The sequence below is a fragment of the Triturus cristatus genome, chromosome 3_1 (genome assembly GCF_964204655.1).
Source record: "Triturus cristatus chromosome 3_1, aTriCri1.1, whole genome shotgun sequence".
NCBI lineage: Eukaryota > Metazoa > Chordata > Amphibia > Caudata > Salamandridae > Triturus > Triturus cristatus.
Genome location: NC_140583.1, coordinates 511,995,751 through 512,016,935, shown reverse-complemented (window position 1 = coordinate 512,016,935; position 21,185 = coordinate 511,995,751). Strand labels below are relative to the sequence as shown.

General features: G+C 48.2%; 1 protein-coding gene across 1 annotated transcript in view; it reads right to left on the bottom strand.

Moving 5' to 3' along the window:
* Positions 1 to 20,837, bottom strand: part of LOC146860507 (aminopeptidase Ey-like) — a 188,991-nt gene extending 168,154 nt beyond the window's left edge. Inside the window, exon 1 of the mRNA XM_085644419.1 lies at positions 20,125 to 20,837. Within this exon, the coding sequence (XP_085500545.1) occupies positions 20,125 to 20,753 (629 nt within the window). The 5' untranslated portion in view covers positions 20,754 to 20,837. The remainder of the gene's footprint in view (positions 1 to 20,124) is intronic.
* Positions 20,838 to 21,185: the final 348 nt, after the last annotated feature.

Sequence of the window (21,185 nt, the reverse complement as noted above, 5' to 3'; positions counted from 1 at the left end):
ACACATTCACTGGATGATGTCATCAGTGATGTCATTTGAGATGTCATGAGTGATGTCATGAGTGAAGTAACTGACCATGTCATGAGTGATGTAATATGTGACGTCATCAGCAGTGCATTGCGGGCGCGCGAGTTATAGTTAGCTGAACTAACTATAACGGGGGAATTTCAATGGTTTTGTACGAGTGAAAAGTCCAGCAAACTATAATGCCCCTGAAACCTAGGGTTTTTTCAGTGAATTCTAAGGTTTTTTAAATGCTAATTCCTAACTATAACATGCCTGAAACCTATGTTTTTTCAGTGAATATATATATATATATATATATATATATATATATATATATATATATATATATATATGTACATTTTTATATATTTATAGCACTTAAAAAAAATTTATTTATTAGTTTATTAATTATTTTAAAGTAAATATACATTTATATATCACTTTTTATATATGTATGTTTAAACATTTTTTATTAAATGTATTTATTATATTTGTTAAAATGTACATTACATCTAAGTAATCTTTTTAAAATAAATGTTATTATTTAATACATTTTATTTTATTTTTTACTAAAAAACTATATTGTGTACATCGATATTTTTTAGATCTATATTATTTATTCTATATTTGAGTCATTTTCATTATAAAGATAAGATGACGATTTTTTGGCAATACGATATTTTTGCATCAATATTTGTGCATGGGGGTATTTTGGTCTTCGATATTATGTCAGTGATCCTGTATGAATGTGGGTTGTTGGTTGACTGGGGTGGGAGCCCTGGTCAAGCAGCAACCACCATCCTTGTAAGGCACAAGCAAACCCCAAGTTAAACTGTGCTCAACCCCCTGGAAGCTTGGTAGCGAACAGTCAGGCTTAACTTAGAGGCAATGTGTAAAGTATTTGTGCAACAATTTAAAATGTAACACTGTGAAAACACACTACAAAAGTATACCACACCTTGTTACAAGAACAGCCTACCGTAAATTTCTGAAGGTGGCATTTAAAAATTGGAATTTAATATCAGACCACCACAAGTTAGGATTTAAAATTACAATTCCAGAGACACAATACATGAACTGGGTACCTATTCCGATTTGGAAATTACATTTAATATAATATGGTAACTGTGGAATTTCATAAAGTAAGATGACTCAGTAGTAGCTGTGTTGGACTTCGCCCTTTTTGCAGGGTCATCCCTGAACTTTTTGCCTTCCTCCTGTATTTTGTCTGACCTGTTTTTGTTGTTTTTATGACTCTGGGCACTTTACCACTACTAATCAATGCTAAATTGCATATGCTCTCCCTACAGTAAATTGATGTATGAATTAGTGATTACCTGATTGGTTGGTTTGGTTTACCTGTCAGACCCTAGTACAGTGCACCAGGAGTGCCCAGGGCTGGTAATCCAAATACTGCCGGTGGGCTTGCAGCACTGGTTGTGCCACCCACAGAAGCAGCCTGTAAAAGTGTGCCTAAGGCCTGCCATTGCAGAGCCTGTGTGCAGTCTGGTACTGTCCTACTGACTAGGCAAGTGCACCCACTTGCCAGTCCCCAAACCTTCCCTTTTCTTCATGTCAGGCACCCCTATGGTAAGCCCAAGGGCAGGGTGCATTGTAAGTACAAGGTAGAACATGCCCTGCTGTGTGTGGCATGTTCTAATAGTGAATTACAGCCATTTTCTTGTCTAACCATTCAAACCTGCCTCTGTAGGCTGTGTATTCCTTGTCTGGAGTTTGAGTGACAGGGCTGGGGAATTCCAGGAGACAGGGGGGGTAGCCCAGTGGTGAAGAGAGAGTTCTGCATCTAGATGGGAGGGAGGAGTTGCACCTGGGACCTGAATAGGGCTGTGCCTTCGCTCCACAATGCTGGCTTTACCTCCTGTGAGGCGTCTGATGTCTCTGCCCTGCACTCTGAAAGGAAAGAAGGAGTCAGGTAAACAAAGTGCTCCAGGACTTACCAGAACTTGTTTGAACAAGGCAAAGGCCTCTTTGCCTTCAGAGAACAAAGGAAAACTTAGTATAAATATTGGGACCCCAACCCAAGAATTTTAGATCACTTTGGAAACAAGAAGAAACCTCTGCTGAGGAGAGGAACCAGGAAGAAACTGAGGAGAGACTATCCCTGAAACTGGGGGATTGGCCTGCAGGGGTTGCCTACTGCCAAAGAGAGGAGAAAGGAACTTTGTGTGTACTTTTGCTCAACTTGTGAAGGATCTCCAAGGGCTTGAAAAAGAGCTTGCCCCCTGCTGAAGTCTCAGGGACAACTGACTTCAACCACCAGCTCCCCAGAGTTCTTTGGAAGTGCCTGCTGCTGTTTTGGGCCTTCTGAGGGACTGCGTGTCGCGAGTTGGAAGCGCGACTCACGAAGAAGAAGCGTGTCGCCGTCGCAGCCGCTGCCGTCGCATCACTGAACAAGGGTGTCGCCACTATAGCTGTCGCATTGCACAGCATCACGAGAAGCGCCCGCAACACCAAAGAAGCATGTCGCCGTCGCAGCCATCATAGCTGACGCACTGCACCGCATCAGGAGAAGAGTCTCGCATCGAGGAACAAGCGTGCCGCCATCGCAGCCACTGCCGTCGCATCTTGGATGACGCCATTGTAGCTGTCGCATTGCACCGCATCAAGAAAAGCACCTTGCATCCACGGAGAAGCGTGCCGCTGTCGGAACTGCTGCAGTTATCGCATCGAGCGGAAGCATCTCGCAATGGCGGAGAAGAGTGTCACCACTAAAGCAGCTGTCGTCACATCACTGAAGAAGGGTGCCGCCGCTGCAGCTGACCCATCGAGTCGAGCCTCCTCGCACCATCGGAGAAGCGAGCCGCATCAGGAAGATCTTCACGTCTTTATTTCATTGCACCAAACTTTCATCGCATCAACATCGTTGCAACACTTTCGTTGCCCTGCGTGTCGCATCTAAAGGTACATTGACTTCAAGTGTCACATTTAAGGGCTAAAGAGACTTAAGCTAACTACTACCATTTTTAAGTAACAGTATTGCGGATTTTTGTCGTTTATGGTCTTGTGGTAAATCTATATAAAGAATACTTATTTTTTATATAAAACTTGTGTGGTGTTCGTCTGTAGTGTTGTCACTTGATTACTGTATGTGTTCACAAATTCTTTACACACTGCCTCTGAGATAAGCCTGTCTGCTTGTGCCAAGCTACCAAGGGGGTCAGCAGGGGTTATTTTAGGAGTGTACCCCCTAACCCTGACTAGAGACAATGGTCCCTATTTGTCACAAGTGCATACCTGTGCCAACTAGAAACCCCCAAGTTTAACAAGCTGTATCCAAGTTCCAGGTTAATTCTTAAGTAGATGGTGCAGGAATTGGTGCAGGATAATGAGCATAATAGTCCAAGTAATAAGATACAGCATAGTAAACCCCACCGGGAGCAGCAACCCTGCTGCTCAGCCTCATGCATAAACTGACAGATACACTTAAACATACACAGAGAGAACATTCCATGACATCACAGAGACTGGTAGAGCAGCAAAGTACAGGACACAAAGAAAGGATAGAGTAGAGAAGAAGGCAAGATACTACAGTAACTCCAATGCCATTCTGTGGAAGAGGTAAGCATTGCAGTAGTGAAAAACGAATTTAAGAGTGTTCCACTACCAGGACATTTAAAACTTATAAATATGTGTCCTACTTTTTAAATACACTGCATCCTGCCCTCTGGGCTGCCCAGGGCCTATCCTTGCTGTGACCTATGTGTATAAAAAGGAAAAGGCTTGAGCCTGACAAAGGGTTTATTTAGCTCAGTCGACATGGCAGTTAAAACCAGCAAACACAGGCTGCAGTGGTATTTTACACAAGAATCCAATTGCTTTAATAAATGGTTGAAATGGCAATTTGTGTATTCCTTGTGCCTCCCATGAGTGATTTACCAACAAAAGGGTAGATTTGTTCCCATGATTTCCTATGGGGAATAAAGGTTGTCATGTTCTGAGGTTGCAGACACCACCCAGTACCTTGCTAGGTTTTGAGGTCCAGGTGGTACACTGTGAGCTAGCCAGAAATTAGGTCAACCTAGTCTGATAGCTTGAGTGGACTCGGTCCCCCATTGTTTTGATGCTTATGTTGCCTAAACGTACAGTCTTACTGAATTACTAGGAACCATACAACGAAGGGGTTACTTAATCTTGTGGCATAATAAGTGCTGCAGGCCCATTTATAGCATTTAATTTACAAGTCTTGGGTACACGTAGTACCACCTTATTAGGGATTGATAAGTAAATTAAATGTGCCATTTGGGGAAAACCCAATGTTACCTTGTTTTAAAGAGTGGGCACATGCACTTTAGCACTGATTAGCAGTGGTGAGGTGCACAGAGACCTAAACCCAGCAAAACAAAATCAGAAAGATGGAGGAGGAAGTCAAAAAGTGCAGGGGAGGATCTCCCTAAAGTTGACAGATCTAAACATTTGCTTTAGAAAGGGTAGGAAACTTTTAGACTGAATTGACTTCTTTAGCTGATTCCAAGCTGTATGTTTAACTGATGGGCAACAGGTGGTCAAGTGGCCTGGTATTGAAAGTACTAAATGGGCCTGAAAAGGAACTGGTACAGAGAAACCAACTGTGTAAATGATTTCTTCAGAATGCCTCTGCTGGGAGAGAGGAAATGCCATTATTGCAAAAGCAAAGAAAAAAAGATTGTACTTCTGTGGAATATAAGACAATAGAAATGTAGATCCATTTGAACTGTGTGCAAGTTCACAAGTACAAATTCCACAGCAGTGGATCATTAGTCTAAAGCAGTAAAGCCCCATGAGTACGTAATCCAGGACTTCTATCACATCTTTGAACTCTTCTTATTCTGTCGAGAACAAGGAATTATTTGAATTTCATCTGTATCGTCAGTGTCAAATATATATGACTGTTGGCATCAGTCCAAGATAATATCGTGTAATAAGGAGAAAGAATGGAAATGGAAGCAGTATTATAATTAAGAAAAACAATTGCAAGGTGAAATCACTCCTAAAGTTATTTGCCACATGGAATATTGTGACATATGCAGCTCTGCACAGGAGGAGCACTGCTAAAAAGAGCAGTATCGGGACGGTGGGCAGTGCAGCGCACCTTTAAAATCATCAGTGACTTAGGTACGAACATATTGCTTATACCACGATTGCTCAAAAATGTATTTTGTCAGATTTTTAACCTTAAAACACACACCTTATACTCTGCAGAAAAATAATCACCAGTGGCAGCTCTAGGACCCTCCATCATAAATCATTGGTGTGCATCAGTACCTCAGGTCACCTAGGTGAAAGTCCAGGCTGCAGCTTGACGAGTTGCAAAAGGGGACATGATAAGGCATGCACATTCTTGCAATATCGTCAATAGTTTGCATGCACACATTATAATATTGCACTGTATTGTGCACTTAAATAGATTAAGGTCACTCTCAGTCAGGTCTATTCAGCATTATGGTAAGTGTTAAGGCTGCCATATTTGATACCACTGCTGATGACAGTGATCTCCTGGCACAGTTTGCCATGCCAAAGCATCAGAAAGTGCATGTCTAGAAAACATTTCTCCAACCTACTTTACCAACTGTCCAGCAAAGTCAAATGCTACAGTATAGACACGAAGAAGTAGTTGAACCTTTGCCTTTTGATCCTTGTCTTACAAACTCCCTCCATACTTGAATTACCTACAAGCAGGACATTACCTCCTCGTTAGTCTTCCTCACCACATGACTAACGAAGTGAGCTTCAGCTCCACACCAGAACCCTCCAAAGCAAAAGTTAGCCTCCCATGCCTCCCCTCCCTTCCCAATATGGCTGACCCATACACTCCATGACCACTATAAGAGGCGGGCCGGCCCAACTCCAAAGTCTGTTTTTTTTGTTCTGCGCACGTCTCTCCAGATGCGTCAGGTAAGTGGTGCCTGCAGTATCGGGTACGTGGGTCTCAGGTTGGAGGTCCTGCTCTAGCGGTCCCTAGGGGCTTGGACTCTTTTTTTCCCCCTTTCCCCCAGTGTGTTTGTATTGAGCCGGTTAGGCTCTGCTCTAGCGGGCCGAGGGTTTCCACGGGGGGTGGCAAGGATGTATGGGGGCCGGCGCTGCCTTGCCTCCTCTGTTTTTATTTCTATGTGCCTTTTTCTTCCACTGCCTCCATGTGTTCATGTAGGCATTTGTATGTTTTTACTTTTTACCCAGGTTGTCACTGCCCGCCTTCCTCTCATGGCACTGCGGCGGGCGGCAGCTGTGCGTGTTGTTTCGCCACCCGCCTGCCCCTCATGGCGCTGAGGCGGGCAGCGGCTGTGCATGTTGTTTTGCTGCCCGCTTGCCCTTCGTGGCGCTGCGGCGGGCGGCGGATCGACTTTCTTTTTCCCTTTGAAGGGGAGTCCGGCCGTCAGCACCGTGTTTTGCGTGCTGGCTGGGTAAGGAGGCTGGAATTGGCACTTGTGGCGCGCCGCCTGCCTTCCCTTCAATGCGCTACGGCGGGCGGCAGCAGTTGTATATGGTTTTGTTCCCCGCTAACGCCGCCGCCCGTCGCAGCGCACTAAGGGCTGGCGGCGTTAGCTACCTTTGGGTTGGGCCGCCTCTAGTTTCCCGGCTCCTGCTGCTCTCGCCTCCCGCCTGCACTTCGATGCACTATGGCGGGTGATGGGGGTGCTGCGCTGCTCTTGCTGTCTTCACAGCGTGGGGCTCTCTCTGCTGGTGGGCGGATCCTGTGGCGGGCTTGTCCTCCCGGGGGCGGGGTTCGTAAATGTGCTTGTCCCGCGCAGGTGTTGCCAGTCGGTTTCGTAGGGCTGGCCCGCCTTTTCCTGTCTACTTTTAGGGGCCACTGTTTCCTTCTCCTGTTGTGGTCTTTAGTGGGCTGCTGCTGTCTTTTGTGGTAGTGTTCCTGCGCTGTTGTTGGCCCACTCATGGAGCATGAGGATGTCCCTGTGGGGGAGGACCCGGCCTCCCAGGTTCCTCCTGGGTCAGTCACCCTTCAGTCCATTCAGGACATGATTCAGGCTGTGGTGGCAGCTGCTTTTGCGCAGCGCTCTGGTGGGAAGGGTCCCTCTTCTCCTAAGCGTCCTCGCTTCAGTTTCAGATGCTGAAGGGGAAGAGGAGGATCTCCGGGGGAGCTATGTCCAGGGTCAAGAGTTGCGGGATGTTCTCCTGCACATCAAACAGAACTTGGCTTTTCCTGCTCTGGCGGCTGCGGAGCTCTCGGAGGACTTTTTCTTACAATACCAGCGTAAGGAACCAGAGTCTCTGCCACTTCTTTCTTCCATTAAGAAGGTGTTGGAGGGGGAATGGATGGGTATTGACAAGCAGGCCTTCCCAAAGGTACCTGGCGAAGCGCTACACCATCCAGGACTTTGCCACGGATTTCCCTCCCTCTGTGAAGGTGGACTCTCTGATGGCGGGGCTTTCCTCGCAGGGTTCCATCATTTCCGAGGACGCCTCTCCCTCGGACCCCGTTGACAGGCGGATGGAGGCCGCGGCCAAGCGGGCTTATTCGGCGGCCAGTTTTTCCATTTGTGCCTCTGCCTACCTGTCTTACATGGTGCAGTCCTTGTTGAAGAATTTCCTGTCCTTGGCGGAGCTGTTGGGCCAAGGGGCAGATGTGGTTCCTACCTTGGCGCTTATGGAGCAGCAGACTCGGCTCCTGTCGGACATCTCCTTCGACACCTTGGGGGCCTCGGCTGCTGCTGGTGGTGCTGCTATGCAGGCCCAGCGGCAGATTTGGTTGCGCAACTGGAAGGCGGAGTCTGCCCAGAAGGCTTTACTGATGAAGATCCCGTTTTCCGGGCCAAAGCTCTTCGGGTCTTCCCTTGAGGACATGGTCAAGAAGTCGGCTGAGGACCGGAAGCTGCAAGAGGGCATTTTCCACCTTGTCCGCTCCCAGGGGCAGAGCGCCCTTTCGAGGTAGGGGTCGCGGCTGGGGCGCCCCCTTCTTCTCCAAATCCCGGTCTCAGCCTGCTGCTTCCACCTCTGCTCCCAAGTCCTGACTATCTTCTGGCCCCGTCGGGTGGGTTCCCGGTGGGCGGCCGACTCCGCCTCTTCCTTCCGGCGTGGGAGTCCTCTGTCTCGGACCTTTGGGTTCTTCGGATCGTAAGGGAGGGTCTCTCCATCTCCTTCAGTTCCCCTCCTCCAGACGCCTTCCGCGCTACCCCGCTGCCTTCCTCTCTCCGGTCAAACAGGCGGCCTTGCTCGCTGGCATCCAGGACCTGCTCATGAAGGGGGCCATCCGGCCTGTTCCTCCGTCTCAGAGGGGCTTCGGCGTCTACCCCATCCTGTTCCTGGTAAGGAAGGTGTCTGGGGATTTTCGGCCTGTCTTGGACTTAATGTGGGTGAATTCGTTCATTCCTCACACTAAGTTCAAGATGCTTTCTCTGCAGGAGATTCTGCTGCTGCTAGTCCAGGGGGAGGTGGTGGCTTCTCTGGACCAATTGGATGCCTACCTCCATGCGCCGGTCCACCTGTCTTCTCAGCCTTTCCTCAGGTTCTGCGTGGGGGCCTGCCACTACCAGTTCCAGGTACTCCCTTTTGGTTTATCGTCTGTCCCGAGGGTGTTCACCAAGATTCTGGCGCCCTTGGTGGGCATTCTTCACCGGGAGGGGATCGGGGTTTTACCATACCTGGATGACTGATTAATTTCTGCTTCTTCTTTTTCAAAGGGGAGGCTACACGTTCAGAGGGTCTGCAAAGTCCTTTCTGCCCACGGTTTCCTGATCAACCTGCGGAAGTCCCACTTAGATCTCACCCAGGACTTGGTCTTCATTGGGGGCCGTTTGGACATGCTCTGGGGGAAGGTGTTCTTACCCCTGGAAAGCCACAACGTCTTGTGACAGGATCCGGGGGCTCTTCAGGGGCGGGACTCTGCTCCTGTGAGTCTGTGGTTGAGGGTTCAGGGGTAAATGTCTGCCACCATCAATGTTCTCCCCTGGGCTCGCCTCCACCTGTACCCCTTGGTCAGTCACCTCCTGGCTCTCTGGGACCCCTGCTCCGAGGACTATGAAGTTTCGGTTCGGGTGTCCCCCCAGATCCGGTCCGACCTGGGCTGGTGGCTTGTGGCGTCCCATCTCTCAGAGGGTCTTCCCTTTCTGATCTCCCCATCCCGGGTGGTCACGACCGATGCCAGTCACCTCGGCTGGGGGGCGACCTTGGGGTCCTGGTCGGTTCAGGGTCAATGAGGTCCTCTTCTGTCCCACTGCTCCTCAAACTACCGCGAGATGAAGGTGGTCCTGCTGGCTTGCCGGGAATTTGCTGCCTCTCTCTGGGGTCATCATGTTTTGGTTCAGAAGGACAACCAGGTGGTGAGGTGTTACATCAACCACCAGGGGGGTTGCCGGGTGCGCTCCCTGTGGTTGCCGTCCCGGAAACTGTTGTCCTGGGCGGAGGGGGCTGTCTTGTCGCTCAGGGCAGTCTATCTCCCGGGGTCGGAGAATGTGGTGGCGGACCATCTCAGTCGGGTGTTCACTCCGTTGAGTGCCCTCTCCCGGTCGCCGGCGGTCTTTCGGCGTCTGGTGGACCGGTTTGGCCTTCCCCAGGTGGACTTGTTTGCGGAGTTGGCCCTGCTTCTGCGCTCTCCATCCGTGTCCGGGGGTTTGGAGGGTGGATGCTCTGGCTTTCCCTTGGCCTCGGGGTCTACTTTATGCCTTTCCCCCTTTTCCCTTGATTCCTCGGGTCCTCTGCAAGATCCGATTGGACCGGGCCCTGGTGCTCTTGGTGATTCCCGGTTGGGTGCGCCGCTCCTGGTATCCTCTCATGGGCGAGCTGTTGGTTCGGACCTGTTGGCCGATTCCGGATCACCCGTTCCCCTTGCGGGGGCCTCCTCTTCCCGGGGCGGTGTTGCACCGGCTCTATCTGCAGGCTTGGCTGTTGAGCGGGTGACCTTGTTGTTCCAGGGGTGTTCCCCGGGGGTGGTTTATTTTTTGCAGGGTTCCCGGAGGTCTTCGACCTTGCTGTCCTATTCCTGTCACTCCTTTTCCCGTTGGTGCGGTCTGCTGGGTTCTGACCCGGCGTCTGGGGACCCCATGAGGGTTCTGGATTTCCTGGTGGAGGGTTTTTCCCTGGGGTTGGCTACCTCCACTCTGAGGGCTCAGTGGGCTGCCCTGTGGGTCTTCCGCAGTCCGGACCTGGACCAGCTGGATTCCTTGGTGGCTCGCTAGCTTTTCTCTACGGCGGCCTTGGGCGGTGTTCCTGGCCCCTCCTTGGGATCTTCCCTTGGTCCTGCGGGCTCTGCAGGGTCCCCCCTTTGAGCCCCTTCATTCGGTGGATCCGAAATTCTTCAACTTCAAGGTGGTTTTCTTGGTCGCCATTGTCTCGGCTGGCCGCATGGGCGAGCTGGGGTCCTTCTTGAGGGTCTTGCCGGACCGGCTGGTCCTGCGCCATGATCCCCGCCTTCTGCCTAAGATTCCATCCCTGGCTAACCGCTCTCGTGAGGTGTCCTTGCCTTCCTTTTCCCTGGCGGTGGGTGTCCCCCTGTCATTGCTGGATGCCCGTCGTGCTGTGGAGATTTACTTGGCCTGCACCTCCTCTTTTTGTCAGTGTGACAGTTTGTTTGTGACCTTTGGTCCGGTGCGTTCTGGTCACAAACCTTCTGTGTCTACTCTGAGTCGCTGGCTAAAGTAGGCTATCCTGCTGGCGTATGACTCCCAGGGTTCTGACCTCCGGGGGTTGTCCAGGGTCGTTCCACCCGGAGTGACTCTGTGTCTTGAGCCTCATTTAAGGGTGTGTCCACTGAGGAGATTTGGCGGGCGGCAACGAGGTCTTCTCTCCACATGTTTGTGGAACACTACCGGGTGCTCCTGGGGGGCTCTCCTCCTGGGGATTTTGCAGGAGCTGTTCTGAGTGCGGGTTCTGCCATCCCTTGATTTGTCCCTTGTTTGGACTGTATTTTTATTCTGTTGTTTCTTTACACAATGGATTAAAGTTGTTTTGGTTACCTGTTTCCGCCTTGGTGGTGGTTTCTTGTGTACCATGAAGCCTTTTTGGCTTGGGTATGTGCTCACTTCATTAGTCATGTGGCGAGGAGGACTAACGAGGAGGTGATGCCCTGGTTAATTACCGGGAATCTTCATTACTCCGAGTTAGTCTTCCTCGCCACATGAGTTCCCGTCCCTGTCTGGCTATCGGCTTCATGTTTTGGCTTGGTAGATTCAGGCTTTGGGGTTGGGCCGGCCCGCCTCTTATAGTGGTCATGGAGTGTATGGGTCAGCCATATTGGGAAGGGAGGAAAGGCATGGGAGGCTAACTTTTGCTTTGGAGGGTTCTGGTGTGGAGCTGAAGCTCACTTCGTTAGTCATGTGGCGAGGAAGACTAACTCGGAGTAATGAAGATTACCGTTAAGTAACCGGGGCATTTCCTCCTTTCTTTTGAGATGTTGACCACAGACACATTTGTCAGAAATAAAGTTTAGGTGTTGCTATAGTATTTAACTATTATTCATCTTGATCTGAGAGTCTACTGGGGGGAGAGGTACAGCAATGGGTGAGCGAGAAACCTAACTGATATGTGAACAAATATTCCATACAATAATAAGCTAACAATGGGGACACTTCACTTAGGTTTTAGTGAGGTAATTTGAGGGGCATCAACTGCACAATTTCTATGGGCAGGCAGTGGACAGTCATAGGACATGCATAATCAGATATGTACTTTATATGTAATTGTTAATATTCTTTTTTTCCAAATCGACAATATTATAATGATCCAAATTCTTATTTTGGGGTAGTAAGAGTGCATTGGTGTGAGTTTAGCATTGGGTATTATTCCTTCTACATACATAGACTGTTTCTGATGGTCCTTTTTTCTGGCAATTACTGACATGTTCTGAATATGTGTTTATGGTATAGTCACGGCAAAGTACATTCCACAGAGAAGGCTTCTCTTCTCTTCTATTCAATTAGGTGCGAAAACCATAATTTTAAAGTGCAAATTCACAATCTGGATTCATAGAATTAGGACTGGCTGTATTTTACAAATTAAACGTCACTTGATGCACTACGGGTAGGGATGAATATTCGGGCATTTTAGCGGGACCTTTCTGTAACACTGATTAAGACCCAAACTCATAGGTTTATTGATACTCTCATATCCATTTTAGGCAGTGACTCATCCTGTACGTTTTATTGAATCAACTCAAGCTTAGTGGTATCAATTTGCTCAGTTGCTTTGTGCGTCTAAATGTAGCTTCTGTGCACAAAAACGTCTTTAATGGTATAAATGTCCTCATGCAAAAGGATTATGTTACTACTATGACAGGTTTATGGTTAGCTCTGTGAAAGGCGGCATTTCACTGTTGTGCCCCACAAATGCAGAGGACTGTCAGTAATGCATACATTTGTTTGGTATTCAAAAACATCTTTTAGGTAGTTTCCCATCTTTTAAACCTATGTGAAACAACCCCTGGAAAACACAGGAATACAGCTTTCCACTGTAGAAAACGGATGGGAGTGTTCCATAATTCCGGAAATATAGGAAAAGTGGTTTCTCCACAGAGGGAAAATAGTTTCTCTTTAGAAGCAAAAGTAACTTAACTGTGCCAATACATATTTTTGAGTCATTTATTCATAATGATTTTTCATCCAATGACAATTTCACCTATGTACATTTTGAAATTGAGGAAGAGCACGAACAGAGACATATGAGTAAAGTTTTCACTAGTACTACTGCTGGGATTTCTTGTGAATTCCCAAAAAGGATGGATTTAGGCCCAGATCTCTGTACTGGGGTGAATGTATGACATTGTTCTGCATTCTGTCCATCAATTGTTGTTTTTGCATTTGTCACCCCGAGTGGGACGGGTATGCTCAGACGTGAGTCCCGTGCTCTCCATGCCACTGGAATCAAGCTATCCTGGCTGAAGAGGGGTGAAACCCCGAAACCGGTTCTAGGATGCTTGTTTCCAGTCCAGGGAGGACCTGGCTTGGCAGTTCGGGCTGGACTGTTCCCATGAGGCACAGGGTCAAGACTGATTTGCATATGGCTGGGTTCAAACTGGAATGGCATGGTGAGCAAAAAAACGATGGATTTAGGCCCAGATCTCTGTACTGGGGTGAATGTATGACATTGTTCTGCATTCTGTCCATCAATTGTTGTTTTTGCAATTCCCAAAAAGTAGTCAGATATCTGCTTCAAATTGATGAGTAGGCATATGAGAAAACTTCCAACATTTCCAAGCAGAGCTTTGTGACTCGGACTCTGTAATAGTAGTCCATTCAGCCACGCGTGCCACTTTAAAATGCTTTTGGAGTGTGATTGAAATAACGTTCAGGCTCTCATGAGTTGTATCACCAGGTTCACTGGAGTATTTTGGGGTGCTTTCATATACTGCTTGTCAGACACCACATAAAATATAGAGTAACAGTGTATATGAACACAGTCAGGGCTTTGAGTGGGCCGGATCTCATCGGTGCTCAGCACCAGCAGTTTTTTAAAGGAGCGGGTCTCTATCGGGCTCTGTTTTGTGTCCTGATAAAGTTTGTTTTTGTGGGACTGCAGTGACAGCAGGCACATCGATGTGCGCCTGCTCACACTGCTTACTTCCCAGTCACTAGGAAAGAAGTTGCGACATGACCTCATACCAAGTGAGCGGCGTTGTAGGAGAAGGGAAATCCTTTAAAGAGTCATTTTCTCTCTGGATTTCACTTCTCTTTTTGAAACTCAAGAACAGCAACATTGTCGTGGTGTCACCAGGCCTTTAAGTGGAAGCTCTTTCAATATTATATACAAGCCATAGTTGCTGCTTATTTATCTTATTATCTTATGAAACTAACAACTATTGACAAAGCCAATAGTCCTGACTTGCAGGTATGATGTTGCTTCTTGTATCATATTTCTGGATGAAATGACAGAAACAGCAAAATACAAGCCTGCTGGATAACTATGCTAGGCACAGATTTTTAGCTTATATGCTTTAAGCCACGCCCTTAATGGCATTGGCCACGCCCCTTTGAGAGACCCCCCAGTTTTTAGGTCTCGGGACCGTCCGGTCTGCCGAAGGCAGAACCGGAAGTCCGGAGATTTAATGTTTCTTAGAGTGGCTATTTAGCCCGCCTCTCTTTTTGCTTCTCCTCCATTGGCTGGGTTCCTAAACGGAGGCCAGCCATTGGAGGAGAGAGCCGTCCCTCCAAATAGGCCCGTCTTTTTCAGATTCGGGGACGTGTTCCGTGCTGTTCTTTCCACTTTTTAGCCACGCCCTTTCTCAGGCGTGTTTTTCTCTCCTCCAGCCAATGGCAAGAGGAGAGAAAAAGAAACACGCCCCTGAATCTGAAAACGCCGCTGCGTTTCTCCGAGGCATTTCTGCTTCGCCTCGGAGAAAGGCAGTGGTGTGCTTGTTCTAAAATGTTTGCATGTATGGAACCTCTACCCAAAAGAGGTGACATGGCATGTTTTCAGTTTTTTATGCGGGTCAGTCCTTATAAAAGCTGGACTACTTCAGGATTGTTAGCCTGCATTTATTTCTTTAAAATTCTCGTGCCACGCCAGCCGTGAGAAATTACGCGTTGGCAAGCACAAGCCACCTTTCGCTTTTCTAAGCATGATTACGGTGGAAACTACTGCACGACTCCGAAATATCAGTGCAATACAGCTTGGTAGAAAGTTTCAACACAAGTAGTAGTGCAATGTCATAAAACCTCCAACCTCCTTCCCATTTGAAACGTTTGGCAAATTAAATGTGTTCTTTTCGATTGCCCGGAGGCAGGTAATGGTTGCACGTTGCGTTTTGCACATTGAATAAGTCAACCCATTTTCCAAAGTGAAATAAAAGCAGCATTTTTACACTTTTACTTTTCATATTATAACGTCTTTCCAAAGCAACGGTAATGATGCAAACCTGGCCGGGCTGGCCCTCATATACGCACTCTTTAACTCGCTTCTTTTTTAACGACCAGGACGAGTCTAATGGAATGGGGAATGGGCCTACTGTGCAGCGGGGCTTCTACCACGGCCCGACAACAGACCTGCTACCAGCCCTATTGTGATGCGCTATCAGAAGCCCCGAAAGAAAGGCCTAGAGTTCTCCACCGGCGACATCCGCCATCACAAATCCCTTCACCGGTTTGACTTCGTAGGACCCCCCCCCTCTCCTGTGTAAGCACCTCCCTCCCAGTCTGGGCCGCCCCCTGACTGAACGGGTGGAGACGCCGCACATGAGTGTCATTGTGACATGTAGCAGTACGCATGCGCGGCACGGTCGCCATTTTGGCGGCTGAATAGTAGTCGGGCGGAAAATAGAGCGGCGGAACCAGGCCCCGCACACTGCACCGTGCACGGGACGGACAGCGGCAACCGTGCCATAGCGAGCAGGAGGAGGGGCGAGAGGGGGAGCCCGGCTCCAGACATGGCCAATATCGCCGTGCAGAGGATCAAGCGCGAGTTTAAGGAAGTGCTCAAGAGCGAGGAGGTGAGTGCTGACAGCTCGCAACCCCACGGGGAAACAACTTGTGCTCCTCCCGCGGGGACACCTTGCTTGGTTACTCGGCTAGACCCTCTGGGAGACATTCTCCATGTAACGATACCTTACTTCTTTGGACTCCTCCCGCGGTGACGCCTTGCTTGGTTACTCGGCTAGACCCTCTGGGAGACATTCTCCATGTAACGATGCCTTACTTCTCTGCCACCCTGCTTCTACTTCCATTGGACAGACCTTGCTGTGGAGGAGACACGTGCCGGCCCCCTTTTAGGTAAATCTCCTAACCTCAATCCGCAGAGATGTTACTTTGTACCAAATTATGGGTGTCTGTACTTTGTAAGTCTTGGGTTCTCCTGGGTTCTTGCCATCTCCCTTTAGGCTTGATAAATCCCCTTCTCCAAGTAGTGCCTTGTTAAAAAATAAAATGAGTGGAGTAAGTGTCTCTACCGACATCTGGCAGCCTGAGATCTCTAACCCTGTGATGAGTCTCCCACGCATGTGGAGTTAGTCTGGTGGTCCCTTTGCCCCATGGTTCCCGGAACTCACGTTCCCCCAGGCTGACCCTAGTGTGCTGGATGGGCGTTGTGCTAATCAGAGGCTAGGCTTTGACAGGAGGCTTTTGACACGTGTGTGCGGAGCCCCCACACTACCAGTCTCAGCCGACACATAGATCTTCAAAGATGCTTGCAGCAGGGGTAGGTTTGGAGCAGGCTTTGAGAAGGGCCTAACCGGCGTAGGTTTTGGGAATATAGAGCTGTGGACTGAAAATGGTTGATTGTTTTACACGGCGAGCAATAGGTGCATGGACTCGTTATGTGGAAGGGCAGGTCGCACTGTCTTTTTGTAAAGGATAGTAGCATGGACGTGACCAGTATTAGGGATACAGCTGGAAAGGGTATGTTATATTAATTTGTATAGCGAACTAATCATCCAAGAGGGTATCCTGGCTCTTGGAAAGAGTTGTAGGTGTGAGGTCCCCAAGGTGCTTATATGAAGATCCAGGCCTCAATTTCTTGCTGAACTTGAAAAGTGAGGAGGAGGCTCTGATGTGTTGGGTGATGAAGAGCGTAACAGTTTGGTAGGTTGGTGAAAATGTGGCTGTTCAGGTATTCTGGTCCTGTGTTTTGTATGACTTTGTATTTGTGCGTGAGAAGTTTGAATTGACTGCATTTGTGAATGGGGAGCCAGTGAAACTTCTTGAGGTGCAGTTTGATGTGGGTGTGGCGTGGGAGGTCGAGTATCAGTCTTGCAGCAGTGTTCTGGATGGTTTGGAGTCTTCGCAGGAGTTTGGCGATTCTGGCATAGAAAGGTGTGCCGTAGTCAAGTCTTCTGATGAGTGCTTGCGTGAGAGTCCGTCTGGTGTTATGAGACAACCATTTGAAGATCTTTCATAGCATGTATAGGAGGTAGAAGCAGAAGGTACACATTGCGTTGACTTGAGCCGTCATGTTCATCTTGTCATCTAGGAATATCCCTAGAATTCTAGTACGGTCTGTGGGTTTGGCTGTTAGTCCTAGCTCCAATAGCTGCCTTGTGGACTCCCAAGGGGAGGTCTTGTTGCTAAAGACCAGTTGTTGGAGTTTAGCCTGCAGGCAGTTGGTTAGCATCTAGTCTTCTACCATGGTCATGCAGTTCGTGAAGTTGGTCTTGGTTGTCTTGTCCATCAGGGATCGGGTGTGTTGGACGATGACGGTGATGTCTTGTAATCAGACTATGTTGGCGTGCGATGTCATGTACATGTTGAGAAGGGTGGGGCTGAGGGACGATCCCTGTGGGATTCCGCATATCTTGGTCTTGGTCTTTGATGTGAAAGGTGACAGACTGACCCTTTGGGTTTTTTCTGTGAGGAAGAAACATACCCATTTGAGAGTAGATCCTTGTATGTCAGTCTCATGGAGTCTTCTGATGAGGGTGTAAGGGGAGATGGTGTTGAAGGCAGCGGAGAGGTCAAGCAGGATGAGGTTGGATGTTTCTCCTCGGTTCGGGATGATTCGAATGTTGTCAGTGGCCACGATGAGTGCTGTTTCGGTGCCGTGGTTCCTTCTGTATCCTGGTTGAGTGTTGTCTGGAAGATGTTCTAGTTGGAGGTGAGTTGCTTTTGATGGCTTTCTCAAGCACTTTGTCTGGCTACAGGAGCAGGGAGTTGGATCAGTAGTTACTCAATTGGTATGGGTCGGATGTGGACTACTTGAGTATCGCTTTGATTTCTGCAAGTTTCCATTTAACCCGGAAAAGTGGCCGCCATGATGGAGGTGTTGATGAGGTGGGTCAGGGTGATGCTGATTGGTGATTTTCCCGGTTGTAGATGTAATGGGGGCATGGGTCCGTTGGGGCCCCTGAGTGGATGGTCTGCAGGATTGTCGCTGTTGTTTCTGGTGAGGGTTGTCCATTCAGTCAGGTGGCCATCTTGGTTGGTGGTGGGTAGGTTAGCAACAAGTTCTCTGGGGTTGGGTTGGTGTGGGAAGTTGCTGTAGATGGTTATGATTTTTCTATGGAAGCAGTTGGATAGGTTGACAGTTGTTGGGATGCAGCGATGATGTTGACAGTGGCTAAGAGCAAGGTGAAATTCTTAACGCTTGAGAAAATCTTATCACAGCTTTTGGACCCTCCTTTGACGTGGTTAAAAAATGAGCATAGTTGAAGAGTTTATTATTCTGCTTTGCAAATTGAGTAGCAATATTAGACCTTTTTAGTGTAGTATAACTAACTCGCTCTATGGTCAATTGATGAAAGAGGTAAGGTTTTAAAATGAATTGTTGTGAGCACCTATTTCATCCCACCCAGACGGTAAGTTGTCTGCTTTGTTCCTATAGGAGTTGGGTTCATTTTATTATTTCTACAGGAGTGGAATTTGAACGCTCGGTGTAGAAGCTTTACATCTCCTTCCTGATGTAGGCTATTTCTTAAATAAAGTGTTCCTTGGGTACAGGTATATACAGTCATTCTCTCCACCTCTTACCTAATGCCCAGTTTCACACGCAAGGACAGCCATAAGCAACAAAGAGGCCAGTTAACATTAACAGGAGGTGAAGTGGGTGCCACTTCTGCTTTGGCTCCCAAGATCAATGTGTATGTGTCTAGATCTGTGTGTGTGTGTGTGGCTCTCTATGTGTGTGTGTGGCTCTCTATGTGGGTGTGTGGTTCTGTATGTGGGTGTGTGGTTCTGTATGTGGGTGTGTGGCTCTGTGTGTGTGTGTATGTGGCTCTGTGTATGTATGTGTGGCTGTGTGTGTGTGGTTCTATGTGTGTAGCTGTGCATGTGTGTGGCTCAGTGTATGTGTAGCTCAAAAAGTGCATAGGTGCCTCTGTGTGTATAGATGGCTCAGTATCTTTATGTGGCTAGCTCGGTATGTGTTAGGTGACTCTATGTCTCTAGCTAGCTCTGTATGTGTAAGTCAGTGGCTCTGTATGTGGATGTCTGTACCTCTGAATATTTGTGTGGATAGCTCTATCTGTGTCTGGCTGACTCTGTAGGTGTGGCTCTGTATGTATGTCTGGGGGATACACTTTTTATGTGTGTGACTCTGTGTGGGTGGTTCTGTATGTGTGTGGGGTTGGCTCTCTCACTACGTCACTCCCTCTCCCTAACTCTCTCTCTCACTACCTCACTATCTCTCACTACCTCACTATCTCTCACTATACTACACTCTCTTTCACTAACTCTCTACCTCACTCTCTAAGTCACTACTCAACTCTCTCTTTCTCACAGCAACACAATATCACTGCCACAGTAACTATCTCTCACTCTAACACACTACTTAGAAACTTCACTCTCTCTCTATCTCACTACCTCACTCTCTATCACTACATCACTATCTATTTCTATCACACTCTCACTACCTCACTATATCACAACACACTCTCTCAAAACTTCACTACATCACTCTCTCACTACCTCGCAAGTTCACTCTCTCTTTCTAACTCACAAATTCACTCTCTCTATCTCACTACCTCACTCTCTCTCTCAAATACACTAAGTCACTTACACTCACTCTTTCACTACCTCACTCTATCTCACTACTTCACTACATCACTCTCTGTTTCTATCTTAATACCTCGCAACATCCCTCATTACCTCACTCTCTCTTTCACTACCTCAATCTTTCTCTATCTCACAACATCACTCACTGTTTCTATCTCACTAAGTCAGAAAATACCTCACTCACTAACTCACTCTTTCACTACCTCACTCTCTATCTACCTCACTCTCTCTCACTACCTCACTCTCTATTTCAATACCTCACTCTCTCTCTCTCTATCTCACTACCTCACTCTCTCTCTGCTAATGCAATAGGTATCACATATGCATAAAAAAACCTAATTCCAATAGAAATGACAATGCCATTTATTTAGGGATACAAAAATGATAAAAAATAATGAGCAATACCAATAGCTCTACCTAGAATATTGCCGAGACCATTGCATTGTAAATGCTTGTTTTTTTATCCCACTCAAAACGCCCTGAACACAGTACTTAGTTACTGCAGGAGTTAGTAAATGCAGATGTATGATATTTATTCCTGTCCCCCTCGCAGACTTTTTCTATTCGCTCATTGGTTCCCTGCTTTCACCCAATTCCACGGTGCACTGTTCTCTCTATCTGACCCGATTTCAACTTCTCTGCCTCCGTTTCATCTCCCCGGACTATATCTTTTCTCGCTTTCCCCTTCCCTTCCCTCTCACTTTCGCACGCGCTTCCTTGCTCTGGTGGTTTACAAAGTGAAGCCTGGTGCCGTTCCTACCTGGTTTCGTTGCCTTCCATATATTCGCTCCTGTAGAAGCCGGCCAGGTCATCAGCCAGCTCTCCCGTGAACTCGGTGTGAAATAAATACTGTTTGCCAGCCGCTAGATTTCCGTCTAGCTCCACCACCAGGTACTCAGTCAGAACCTCGAGCCACGTTCGTGTTATGGCTGGCGGGGCAGAACCATCAGCTGTCTTCAGGGAAAACGCGGAGCCGTCGTTCGTGTAGTTCAGTTTCTTGCTATGTATGAGGATATGGTTCGTCTCAGTTACGCACGAGAACAGCACCGTGCTTTTGCCTTTAAAAATATAAAGGTCCTGACCGTTCTTCTCGAGGTAGGGCTGCAGCGTCACCTCATAATGCTGTGGGGCCAGCGTTTTGGGCAGTCTGTACTGTTTCCAGGGGGGGTTCTGTTGCGAACCGGTTGTGGCAGTGGCTGTGTGGCCTGCAGGCGTTGTTCCAGGGGAGGGCGCCGTGGTAGGGCTTGGCGCAGGGGGGTCGGATGTGACATTTTTGGACTTCTCCTCAGCGTAGAGTACCGCCAGGGCTATGATGGTGGCCACGGCAGCCAGGGTGAAGGCGATGGCCACCCCAGCCAGCAGCTTACTCACGTAGAAGCCCTTCCCCATGTTCGCTGTTGTCGGCGATGGCAATGTGTGCAGAAAGGGGAAAATGCAAGGATGCCTGCCGCGCTATCCTTTTATAGGCCTGACAAAGGCAGAAGGGGGTCAACTTGCCACTTAGATCAATGGTTTATGATTAACTCGATAGCATGGGCGGAAGATGTTACTGCTATCTCTTCTTATCTTGGGTCCAAGAAGCTCACAGCAGTTCCCTAAAAGCTGCTCCGTCATTACGGCCACATTAATTAATACCAGTAAATGATTAACATTTAAATCACAAACCAAGACTTTTGTCAGTGTGCATGGATTTTATTTAGTGGGGCCCCCAGTGGCACCCTAGATGCCCATGTTCTCATGTTACCATCTTGAAAAATGTCCTGTGGCAGGGTCGGGTTGGTAACGGGGCACTTAGGCAATGGGCCCGTGTCCGAGCTCCAG